Below are 12,884 nucleotides of genomic sequence, written 5' to 3'. Positions count from 1 at the left end.
TGGAATCAGACACGGACCAGATGGGCTGAAGATAATAGATTTCCGCCCTGATGGACTCCAATGAACCTGATAGCCTTTCACTTGCTTCCATTACTGACACCGTTATTATTAAATTCCAGGTTTATTTGATTGTTGAATTTAAATTCACTGGTTGCTATGGTGAAATTCAAATTCATTTCTCCAGATGAATGGTCCATATCTCTGAGAACTGGGTCAGAAACTAACGATTGTGCTTTCCATTCCCCAAGAGAGAACACTGTTAATAATGCAAAATCACTCTTCCTGTCTGAACAATCTATCATTTAATCACCTGGTCATTATACATCACATTAGCATGAAATGTTAGATTTTAAACCCTTTGAAGCAATTTTACAAAATGGCATTTTTTTTAATATAGGAGGAGAATTAGACTATTCGGCCCGTTTAGTCCACTCTGCCATTCGATCATGGCTGATCTATTTTTCCCTCTCAAACCCATTGTCCTGCTTTCTCCCCCTAACCTTTGACATCTTTACCAATTGAGAACCTACCAATTACTTATTTTTTAAAAAACCCAATGACATGACAGACACTGCCGTCTCGGCAAATTAATCCCATAGATTTGCAAATATGCAAATAACTTGGTTAATTTAGATTAGAGATACAGCATGGAAACAAACCCTTTGGCTGAGTCCACACTGACCAACGACGCCTCTACACTTGCACCATCCTACTACACACTCGGGCAATTTACAATCTTTACCGAAGCCAATTAACCTACAAACCTGTATGTCTACAGAGTGCGGGAGGAAACGGGAGCACTCGGGGAAAATCCACGTGGTCATGGGGAGATCATACAAACTCCGTACAGACAGCACCCGTAGTCAGAATCAAACCCAGGTCTCTAGTGCTGTAAGGCAGTAATTCTACCACTGTGTCGCCCATTTTTCCATTGTCTTTTCCATTTTGTGGAATGTGACGTTTGCCCTGATGTACCACTTAAAAGTAAACATATCGAAGACGACTTCTGCTCCTATCACTTATGCTCATGATCTTATGAACTCCTAGCCAATCACATCTGACTCCCATGAGATTCAGATCGCCATGTGATCACTAATTGACACTGTCAGCTTTGACCTGAAGCAGATGAGCAGAATCTCAAGACAACCAAGAATTGCCTGAAATGGGGCTTCTACTCTGGCTCACTCTTGAGATGCGTGCACAGTTGGGGTAGACTCCTCGGGGAGTTCAACAGCACAGTGCAGACTTCCTCAACTTTCCCAGCATTTAAGAGTGAGGATATCTTCCCTAGTAATCTGCTGTAAATCCAGCAAGTCCATTGAAATCATTAGAAAGAAATGGCTGAGAGGAGAATTGCAAGTACAATCATTTCCTTTTACTGTAAATCAATTGAGCTGATTTAAAAGGAAATCTTAAACTAAAATACATTTGGACAGGTGCATGGATAGGAAAGGTTTATATGGATATGTGCCAAATGCCGGCAGGTGGGACGGGTGTGGATGGTCGGCCAGCGCAAGTTGTGCTGAAGGACCTGTTTTCATGCAACATGACTCTGAGACTTAAATCATATAAAACATATTTGTTCATTCTTAAATCCTTGTGGGCATCCGTGCTTTATGTTTTAATTCCAAATACTTTAATTTGTCAAAATATTTTTTTAATATAGTGCTGGAGTCCTTTGTGAAATGTTAATGACTGTCACAGATATTCAAATGAATGTGAGTTTTGTTGGCCAGTCAACCGGGGATTCTATAGCCTCCCCAGCTCCTGGTGTAACCCAGAGGGCAGAGCCTGTCAGTTATGCTGGGCTAACCCTTGCACTAGAGAGGTCCAACCAAACAACTGGGAGCTGGTGCCCCAGAAGGTGACTGCACCAAAGGACCATCTGAGAAAGTGCAGGATCTCAGCCAAGTGATCAGTGAGTTAGGCCAGCTCACTGGTCAATGGAAGATCCCCAAATCCCAGGGTCTTTGAGCATAACAGGTTGAAGTTTAAAAACATGGCATGGCAATAGACAATAGACAATAGGTGCAGGAGTAGGCCATTTGGCCCTTCGAGCCAGCACCGCCATTCAATGTGATCATGGCTGATCATCCCCAATCAGTATCCCGTTCCTGCCTTCTCCCCATATCCCCTGACTCTGCTATTTTTAAGAGCCCTATCTAGTTCTCTCTTGAAAGCATCCAGAGAACCTGCCTCCACCGCCCTCTGAGGCAGAGAATTCCACAGACTCACCACTCTCTGTGAGAAAAAGTGTTTCCTTGTCTCTGTTCTACAAGGCTTACGCCTTATTCTTAAGCTGTGGCCCCTGGTTCTGGACTCCCCCGACACATCGGGAACATGTTTCCTGCCTCTAGCGTGTCCAAGCCCTTAACAATTTAATATGTTTCAATGAGATTGCCTCTCATCCTTCTAAACTGTAAGTGTAACAAGTCCAGCTGCTCCATTCTCTCAGCATATGACAGTCCCGCCATCCCGGGACTGTAGTTCAGTTGGTAGCATTCTTTGCTTCTGATATCGAGGGTATGCTGCTCCAATTCTGTAGACGTAGGAGTAACTCAGCGGGTCAGACAGCATCTCTGGGAAAGTGGAATAGGTGACATTTCGGGTTGAGACCAAGGGTCTCGACCTGAAACGTCATCTATTCCCCTTTTCCAGAGATGCTGCCTGACCCGCTGAGTTACTCCAGCTTTTTGTATCTATCTTCAGTTTAAACCAACATCTGCAGTTCCTTCCTACACAAAAAAGTAGGCTTGGTCTTCAGGTCAATACCATTGGTTTGGATCAGATGCTCACTTGAAACCCCATTCCATTTATTTAAAAATATTCTGTGCCACTGTTTTGAAGACCTCACAGATTTCTCTGGTGTCCAGACCAATATTTTTTTGTTTCTGTTAAGGAGAAGCAGATTATTTCATCATTAACGTTTTGCTATTTGTGGCATCTTATTGAGTGGAAGCTGACAGCTATGAATCTTCATTGCACAAGTGACAACACTTCGAAAACGCCTCAGTGGGACATTCTGTGGTCATGAAAGGCACCATATAAATCTTGTGTAGGAAGGAACTGCAGATGCTGGTTTACACCGAAGATAGACACAAAATGCTGGAGTAACTCAGTGGGACAGGCAGCATCTCTGGAGAAAATGAATAGGTGTTGTTTCGGGTCGAGACCCTTCTTTAGACTTCTCCAGTCTGAAGAAGGGTCTTGACCTGACCAGAGATGCTGCCTTCATTTTCTTCTTCTTGCATATGACGTGCACAGCCTAAAGTTGTTGAACAACTTGGTCTATTTGATCTTATTTGATTGTGCACGCCGGGTTGATTGCATTTGTCGAAACAGGGCGGACCACGTGAAGGTTGCAATCTCCCACCGCAGAGATGCTGCCTAACGCGTTGAGTTACTCCAGTATTTTGTGTCTACCATATAAATCTTCCTCAGTCTGAAGATCCCAACTCGAAATGTCACCCATCCATTTTTTCCAGAGATGCTGCCTGACCCGTTGAATTACTCCAGAACTTTGTGTCTATCGTTGGTTTAAACCAGCATTTGCAGATGTTTGTTCCAATATAAACGTTCTTTGTTCTCTCTCATCCCTCTTCTCCTTTGTGCTCTCCAGCTTGATAGCCCCAGTTCTACCTGACTTCAGCCTTGCCTCCAGCCTCATAGGCGATGCCTTTGCCTTGGCCATCGTAGGGTATGGCGTCACAATATCTTTGGGCAAGATCTTCGCTCTCAAGCATGGGTACGAGGTGGACAGCAATCAGGTAACGAGAGGTTAATTTAAGGTTCATTGGTGATGTTATCACAAATTGTTCGACACATCATGTAGAAACATAGAACTGCAGATGCTCGTTTATACCAAAGATGGACACAAAGTGCTGGAGTAACTCAGCGGGTCAGGATTCATCTCTGGAGAAAAAGGATTGGTGACATTTCTGGTCGGGACCCTTTTTCAGACTCTCCAGAAGAGTCCTGACCCAAAACGCACCCATCCTTTTCCTTCAGAGACGTTGCCTGAACCACTGAGTTACTCCACAGTTTGAATCTATCTTTGTTTGATCACATCAGCCTGCTTTGCCATTTGCAGCATTGAAGTTAATGCCAACTTTTCAGCACTGATCCCTAACCAAGGCCACCAGCTTTGTGATCTTGTTCATTTCCGGCACCTCACAGTTCAACGGGTGTCAGAGGTTATGGGGAGCAGGCAGGAGAATGGGGTTAGGAGGGAGAGATGGATCAGCCATGGTTGAATGGCGGAGTAGACTTGATTGGCCGAATGGCCTAATCCTACTCCTATCACTTATGCTCATGATCTTATGAACTCCTGGCCAATCACATCTGACTCCCATGAGATTCAAATCGCCATGTGATCACTAATGGATGGGGTGGCACAGCTGGTAGAGCTGCTGCCTCACAGCGCCAGAAACCTGGGTTTGATACTGACCTTGGGTGCTGTCAGTGTAGAGTTTGCATGTTCTCCCTGTGATGGCATGGATTTCCTCCAGGAGCTCTGGTTTCCTCCCACATCCCAAAGACGTGCGGGTTTGAAGGTTAAGTGGCCTCTGTAAATTATCCCCTGGTGTGGAAGGAGTGGATGAGAAAGTGGAGCAACATGGAACTAGTGTGGCCTCGATCCTGACCTCGGGTGCTGTCTGTATGGAGTTTGCACGTTCTCCCCGTGACTGCATGGAATTCATTTGGGTGCTCCAGTTTCCCCCCACATCCCAAAGATGTGCGTGGTTGTAGGTTAATTGGTCTCTGTAAATTGTCCCAAATGTATGGGATAGAACTAGTGGATGGGTAATTGTTGGCCTGCTGAAAGAAACCATGCAAAGAAGGGTTAAGACCCGAATCGTCACCCATTCCTGTTCTCCACAGATGCTGCCTGACCCGCTGGGTTACTCAAGTATTTGGCATTTATCTTCTGTTTCCAGGCTGTATCTCTAAACTAAACTAAAATTAGGGCATATTTTTGAATTCTGCACAACAAAGTTGAATTGGATGTACCTTGTTCTATTTCAAGTTAATTCTTTAATTTAATGTCTGGTTGTCTGGAATTTTCCATTATGTCAATGAATATTATTATAGAAACTATGGTGTATGTTGGATCACGGCCCACCACATAATTTTCCGTTACATTTTAGGAGCTGATAGCACTGGGCCTCAGCAACGTGTTTGGAGGATTTTTCCAATGCTTTGCTGTGAGTTGCTCCTTGTCCAGGAGCCTCGTTCAAGAAACCACTGGAGGAAACACACAGGTAAAGAAACTTTCTGCCCACTGGAACTTTCCCCATGTCCCATGAGTATCACATGTGATGACCTTGCCTTCTTATGTATAGGTGTAGCATCTGAATGAGAGGGCAGTGAGGAAAATGAAGCAGCACAGTGGTGCAGCAGTAGAGTTGCTGCCTCAAAATGCTAGAGACCTGAGTTAGATCCTGACCACGGATGCTGTCTGTATGACGTTTGTGCGTGCTCCCCGTGACCGCGTGGGTTTTCCTGGGAGCTTCCACATTCCAAAGACGTGCAGGTTTGGAGGTTAATTGGCTTCTGTAAAGTTGTCCCTCATGCATTGGATAGAACTAGTGTACCGGTGATCGATGGTCGGTGCAGAGTCAGTGGGCTGAAGCGGTATGGGTCAGCAGAGTTCTGCAGCTGGTAGAGCTGCTGCCTCTCAGCAAGAATGATGCTGGATTTCTCCAGAGCTGTTGGCTGACCCGTTGAGTTACTCCAGCTTTCTGTGTCTTTTCTGATTTGACCCTGACCTTCGGTGCTGCCTGTGTGGAGTTTGTACGTTCTCCTTGTGACCACGTGGGTTTCCGCTGGGTTCTCTGGATTCCTCCCACAACCAAATGACATGCGGGTTTGTAGGTTAACTGAGAGAGGATGCGAAAGTGGGATAACGTAGAACTAATGATGTTAGAACAGAGAATGAGTGAGCAATGATCGGCGTGGACTCAGTAGACCAAAGGGCCAGTTTCCATTATGTATCTTTTTGTTTGAAAAAAGCCTGAATAACGATCTGGACAACTTTATTTAAAATTTGCAGAGAATTGTAAAACATTTGCGTAACTAAACAAAACCCAGAATAAAGAGTTGATTTCAGCAATGAGGTCCATGATACTGGTTCAGTGGTTCAATGGTTTCTCAATTGTCACGTGTACAGTGAAAAACATTTTTTGCATACATCTCAACAAGACTATCACCATACATAAGCACAATTGGCCTGATCAGTACCGAATGTACAGAACAGCCCACAGGCAAAAGAGTCCATAAGCAAATCCTGCCATTTTGGCACCATTTTACAGTTCCAGCTGCAGTGGGCCACAAAGGACTGTTGCAGCCGTCAACTCCATTTCGGTTGTCCCGTGAACCAATGTTCCTCTCCATGGCTGGCCCTCTTCAGCCCTTGTTCTCCGGGTGGTGCTTCCCGCAGCCGACCTCGAGGGGGCGTAAGTTAAGACCCCCCCAGTTCTTCTCACTGGCCACCTTGTCTGCATCCGCTGTGGTCGCCATCTCCCTCCACCTCCTCTCTGATGCCCGATCCACGGGCGGACCTCCAGACTGTTGCAAATAAATCATCTGGTTTACGTATGAAAATCAAGGAAGGAAATTGCTATCGTTTCCCCGTCTAGTCCGTATGTAAATCTAGACCCACTGCACTTTGCTTAATTCTGAACTAACCCCTGAACAAGCCAAATGAGTTTTGGAGTTCATATGGCAATAAGGAATAGACAATAATAGCTAATAGTGACATTAGAGTGATAGAGCAGGGAAACGAACCCTTTGGCCCAACTTGCCAACACCGGCCAACATGTCCCAGCTACACTAGTCCCACCTGCCTGTTTGGTCCAACCCTGTCCTATCCATGTACCTATCTAGCTGTATCTTAAACGTTGAGATAGTCCCTGCCTCAACTACCTCTTCTGTCAGCTTGTTCCATACACCCACCTCCTTTTGTGTGAAGAAGTTACCCCTCAGATTCCTATTAAATCTTTTCCCCTTCACCTTAAACCTGCGTCCTCAGGTCCTTGATTCATCCACTCTGGGCAAGAGACTATGTGCATCTACCCGATCTTTTCTTCTCTTGATTTTATACACTTCTATAACATCACCCCTCATCCTCCTGCGTTCCAAGGAATAGAATCCCAGCTTGCTCAACATCTCCCTGTCGCTCAGACCCACTCGTCCTGGCAACATCCTCGTAAATCGTTAGATAGAGCTCTTTAAGATAGCGGAGTCAGGGGATATGGTGAGAAGACAGGAATGGGGTACTGATTGTGGATGATCAGCCATGATCACAGTGAATGGCAATGCTGGCTCGAAGGGCCGAATGGCCTACTTCTGCACCTGTTGTCTAAATTAATAAATTAAAGGATTGCTGCAAATTTCCCACCACAGTCTAGGTTAAAACCAGAAATGAAGTTCAATGATGTCATCAGAGTCCAAGTTAAATAGTCAATAATCAGCTACAGCTGAGTAATCACAAGTCAGTCAGCAGCACCTCTGGAGAGAAGGAATGGATGATATTTCGGGTCTAGTCCTTCTCTCCGGAGATGCTGCCTGTCCTGTTGCTCCAGCTTTTTGTGTCTATCTTCGGTTTAAACCAGCAGCTGCAGTTCCTTCTTACCCTATCACAGGTCAGTGTTGAGTGCCTATTCATTTAGTTTCCCCTGAGTTTTTTTCTTGTTAAGTTTTGTACATTAACACCTATACAATGACTAATCACTGATAAACTGGTGTGACAATCTTTTTATCTGTTTTAATGAATTAAAATGATCAGTGGGAGAATTTGCCACTGTTTTTTCCATGCTGTGTAGTCAAATTGAGGCAAGCCAGATTGTTGTTATTGATTAAGGTCGTTATCAGTACAATAGTGATGACTGAAGTCTGATAAATTGTTTAATGTTTATTCTGGCAATGAATGCACCATTATAAAATGAGCTGGCAACAAAAAAAGCAAGAACAGATTATTTGAAGGCAAAACTATCTTTTGCAAAAATGTTGAAATGGGGATCAGATCTAAAATCAACATTTTAATTTCATGTTTAAGAAGGAACTGCAGATGCTGGAAAATCGAAAGTAGACAAAAATGCTGGAGAAACTCAGCGGGTGAGGCAGCATCTATGGAGCGAAGGAAATGGGCAACGTTTCGGGCTGAAACCCTTCTTCAGACTATTTATTTAATAGCTTTATACCAAATTCTAGTTCCTATTCATTTCTGTGTAGGAAGGAACTGCAGATGCTGGTTTACACCAAAGATAGACACAAAGTGCTGGAGTAACTCAGCGGATCAGGCCGCATCTCTGGAGCAAAAGGATGGAAGACATTTCAATTTGGAAGCCTTCTTCAGACTGAGTCTTTAAGACTTTCAGTCTGAAGAAAGGTTCCTACCTGAAACATCACCCATCCTTTTTCTCCAGAGATGCTGCCTGACCCCTTGAGTTATTTCAGTACTTTGTGTCTATCTTCCTATTCACTTCTGTTGTCCACACTAGAGCTACAGTACATGTTTAATACAGTATCACATGCTCGTCATATCATGCCCACCAAATATAGCTGAGGTTAAGAGATGGTCTGGTCATACTGATGTCAATCATTAGGAGCGGCACAGTGGCGCAGCTGCCTCAGAGACCCGGGTTCGATCTTAACCTGGGGCGCTGTCTATGTGGTGTTTGCATGTTCTTCCTGTGACCAGATCAGTATCCTCCAAGTGCTCCGGTTTCCTCCCATGTCCTAAAGATGGCAGATTTGCAGCTTAATTGGTCTCTGTAAAATTGCCTCCAGTGTGTAAGGAGTGAATGCAAAAGTGCGATAACTTAGAACTAGTGTGAACAAGTGATCGATGGTCGTTGTGGACTAGGAGGATCGAAGGTCCTGTTTCCATGCTGTATCTTTCAATTCAATAGTCCTTGCCCATAAATAATTGGCCTCTGTAAAATTGCCTCCAGTGTGTAAGGAGTGAATGCAAAAGTGCGATAACTTAGAACTAGTGTGAATGAGTGATCGATGGTCGTTGTGGACTCGGTTGACTGATGGTCCTGTTTCCATGCTATATCTTTCAATAAAATCAATTCAATAGTCGTTGCCAATATAAAAATGACAGTTTTCTGCATATTCCTGAGTATGATGTCACTGAATCTTTTTCTTTGTCGTAATATGTTACAGCTGGCTTCCGCCGTCTCGAGCGCTCTTATCTTGGTGATTATTCTGGAGATCGGAGCACTGTTTAGCTACCTACCTAAGGTATTTGCACCTCTTCATTTACAGCAGTAGATCATATACGTCCAAGAAAATACGTAAATGTGCTAGCTATTGTTAAAGATGACACCATTTAATAGGCTTCTAAAGAGCGGAGTTGGTTATACAAAACAAAAATATATTGGAAAAATCAAAACGGCATTAAAAATGCATTATCATTGTGGTTAATGAATCACCAGCCTTGATGAAACACAGAAGCATACACATATACACATACACATACACACAGCATAGCCATGTCAATATGAATTGGTACTTTGTGCAATCCTACCCATGCAGAGTTCCGTAGAGCTGGTTCAAATTGCCAATGAAAAATGATTGCAAATACCTGGTCATAGGAGATACCCAATACTGTATAGCGATGGAGACGAAAATATAAGAAAAGTGAGCTCAGGAATTATTAAAATCCATTGACAGTTAACTGCTTAATTCCTTCACCTTATTTGCTTTCATGTGTGGGGCTTTCCTTCTTGAGTGACAGCAAAAGGATATTTGAGTGTTCTTAAATCAGGATTTAATTGCTCAAATTAATTGCTTCAGGGAAGTTGAGCTAAGGCTGATTTGGTTTAATATTTAGAGACAGTTTAACAGCAATGTTTTTATTTCCTGCAGGCTATTTTAGCATCTATTGTCATCATCAATCTCAAAGGGATGTTTGAACAGGTCACCGATATCTGCTACTTCTGGCGAACAAACAAAATTGATCTGGTAAGAAGGTGCATGATGGACAAGTGCAGCAGTAATACAACACAGTGGCGCAGCGGTAGAGTTGCTGCTTTGTGGCGTCAGAAACCCGGGTTTGATCCTGACTATTGGTGCTGTCTGTACGGAGTTTGTTCATTCTCCCTGGGACCGCGTAGGTTTCCACTGGGACCTCTGATTTCCTCCCACATTCCAAAGGCATGTAGCTTTGTAGGTTAATTGGCTTCTGTAAAATCGTCCTTAGTATGGATATAAAACTTGAGTATGGGTGATCGCTGGTCGGTGCAGACTCCGTGGGCTGAAGGGCCTGTTTCCCCGCTGTACCTCGAAACAAAACCAAAACTAGTAGAACCATTAAAAGAGGAAAGCCGCTGGAGGAACTCAATGGGCCAGGCAGCATCTGTGGAGGCAAACACATACGTTTCCATCAACAGTCATCTTTTTGGGTCAAGACCCTTCATCTGGACTGAAAGAATAGAGGGAAAGTAGACAGTATAAAGAGGTGGCAAGAGGGCTGGGGCAAGAGGTAGCAAGCAATTGTTAGGTACAGGTGAGGAGGGGCTGATTGGCAGGTAGGGGTTAGGTGGGGGAGAGACGCTGGAGATAGCAACAGAGGCAGTGAGGTGATGAGTGGAGCACAAAAGGCTGCAGATTCTGGAATCTGATGGGAAAGAAAGGTGAGGAGTGGAATAGTGGCAGCTGGGAACTGCAGAGGGAGGGGAGAGGTGGGCTATAAGGGCATCTAGTGTGGTGTATGGTGGGGGGGAGGAAGAAACAGGATGATAGGTGGCAGGACTTTGTAAGGTGAAAAGAACGAGATGCGAGAGAAGACCAGGATAGATAGGATGAGAGTGAATGGGACAGAGGGGGACCAGGAACCTAAAATTGGAGAGTTCAATGTTCATGCCATTGGGTTGGGGACTACCCAGGCAGAATATGAGATGATGTTCCTCTCGATGGAGTATGTCCTCGCCCTATTAGTCGAGGAGGTCGAGGAATTGGAGATACAAGAGACACCAGCTGTTCTCCTTTTATTGCTCCAGATTCCAGCATCTTCAGTCCCATGTGCCTCCAAAATAAAGTTAGTGATTGGTTAAAAAAAGACAAAAAGTGTTGAGTAACTTCATGGGTCAGGCAGCATCTCTGACGAACGTGGATGTGATGTTTTGGGATGCTTCCTCGGGCTCCTTCATCTATCTTGAGTCTGAGGAACAATACCACCCTGAAATGTCACCTATCCATGTTCTCCAGAGATGCTGCCTGACACACTGAATTACCCCAGCACTTTATGTCCACACAAGCTTCCAGCATCTGCAGTTCCTTGTGTCTCCCCAATTCACATCTTCTTTGGTTTCATTATGTTAAGCTTTGAATATATTCAACAACTGGAAAGTCATCATCCTCTTCAGTTAAAATTTCAATGATTTGGGCATTTTGAAATCCTTCTCAACTTGGTCTAAATGACAAATCCCAAGGGCCAGGAACTTCCTAAATTTCTATATAGGTTCCTGTTGAGTAGCCCCAGGTCACCAGACAGGCAAGACCTGGCTCAACAGGAGCACGTGGCAAAGAAAGCAGATGAGGTCTTCCTGCGGAAGGGTTGGTTAAGAACATGAACAGATCCTGATTCTCCTCGTCCTAAAACAGATAATGTTTACTATGTTTTGAAGTAGATTCACTGCTTTCAAGAGTCTTTGTAATGGAAGGAAAAAACAACAGATATGTCGCCAAATCGCTGAAGGCCTGTCAGAGCAATACTTTCAATTAGTAGCCTTACTGCGCTAGAGACCCGGGTTCAATGCTGACTACTGGTGCTGTCTGTATGGAGTTTGTATATTCTCCCTGTGATTGCGTAAGGTTTTCCCAGGTGCTCCGGTTTCCTCTCATACGTACAAGTTTGTAGGTTAATTGTCTTCAATGAAAATTCTAAATTGTTCCCAGTGTGCTAGTGTAACAGGAATCGCTGAAGGGCCTGTTTCCGTACTGTATCTCTAAACTAAACTAAACTCTGGATAGAGTTGGATTGATTCCTGAAAGCCTCCTCCCTCCCACACCTTTGGCCCCAGTTTCTGTCATTGATTCCCAGACAAGCCCAGGGTTCACCGCCAAGCATTGAACCCACTCTTGATTAATCAAATGAATCATAATTACCAATGCAATGTGCTTTCACTCTAGTTTCATAACGGGGATGATGTTTTGGAAACCATATATTTTTAAGTCACTATGACCTTTCTTGCTGGGTCACCCACAACCATGTTGTGGAGGTTGCTGCTCAATTCCCACCCATCCCAAGCTGGAAAAAATGCAGAGAAGATTTACGAGGATGTTGCTGGGATTTGAAGGCTTGAAATATAAGGAGATATAGCAAGGGCTATAGTTTTGTCTATTGTCATGTGCACCGAGGTACAATGAAAAGCTTTATAGTTGTAATAATAATAATAATAATAATATATTTTATTGTCATTGCACATAAGTGCAACGAGATTTGGGTATGCAGCTTCCGTCCGACATCATAACTTAAGTAACTACTAACATTTAGGTTTAGATACCCCGAGAACATGGTTTGTACAAAGAACATTCCAACAGTAAAATAGTCAAAACAGACTAGAGTGCAGATGTGTGTGTGCGACGTGACCATCTGAGGGAGACAGTCCGTGGGGGTGGGGGGCACTCAGCAGGGCCGGTTCAGAGCCACTATAGCTCTGGGAAAGAAGCTGTTCCTGAGTCTGGATGTGCGGGGGTAGAAGGCCTGGTAACGTCTGCCGGAAGGAAGTAGTTCGAACAGTCCTATCTGTATGCTATCTAGTCAGCGTGAAAACTATACATGATTACAATCAAGTGTACAGATGCAGGATAAAGGGAATAACGTCTAATGCAGGAGGCTGAGGGGTGATCTTACAGAGATGTATAAAATCATG

The 12,884-nt window shown here is 44.1% G+C and overlaps 1 protein-coding gene across 8 annotated transcripts in view; it reads left to right on the top strand.

Moving 5' to 3' along the window:
• Positions 1-12,884, top strand: part of slc26a6 (solute carrier family 26 member 6) — an 88,112-nt gene that overhangs the window by 55,557 nt on the left and 19,671 nt on the right. For all 8 annotated transcript variants that reach the window (XM_055648077.1, XM_055648079.1, XM_055648076.1 and 5 more), the window contains 4 exons: positions 3,620-3,767; positions 5,148-5,261; positions 9,172-9,249; positions 9,877-9,972. In XM_055648077.1, coding sequence (XP_055504052.1) covers positions 3,620-3,767; positions 5,148-5,261; positions 9,172-9,249; positions 9,877-9,972 — 436 coding nt within the window. The remainder of the gene's footprint in view (positions 1-3,619; positions 3,768-5,147; positions 5,262-9,171; positions 9,250-9,876; positions 9,973-12,884) is intronic.

Source organism: Leucoraja erinacea, chromosome 16 (assembly GCF_028641065.1).
Source record: "Leucoraja erinacea ecotype New England chromosome 16, Leri_hhj_1, whole genome shotgun sequence".
Classification (NCBI taxonomy): domain Eukaryota; kingdom Metazoa; phylum Chordata; class Chondrichthyes; order Rajiformes; family Rajidae; genus Leucoraja; species Leucoraja erinaceus.
Note: the sequence above shows the minus strand (reverse complement) of the source record. Positions and strands in the feature narration are given on the sequence as shown.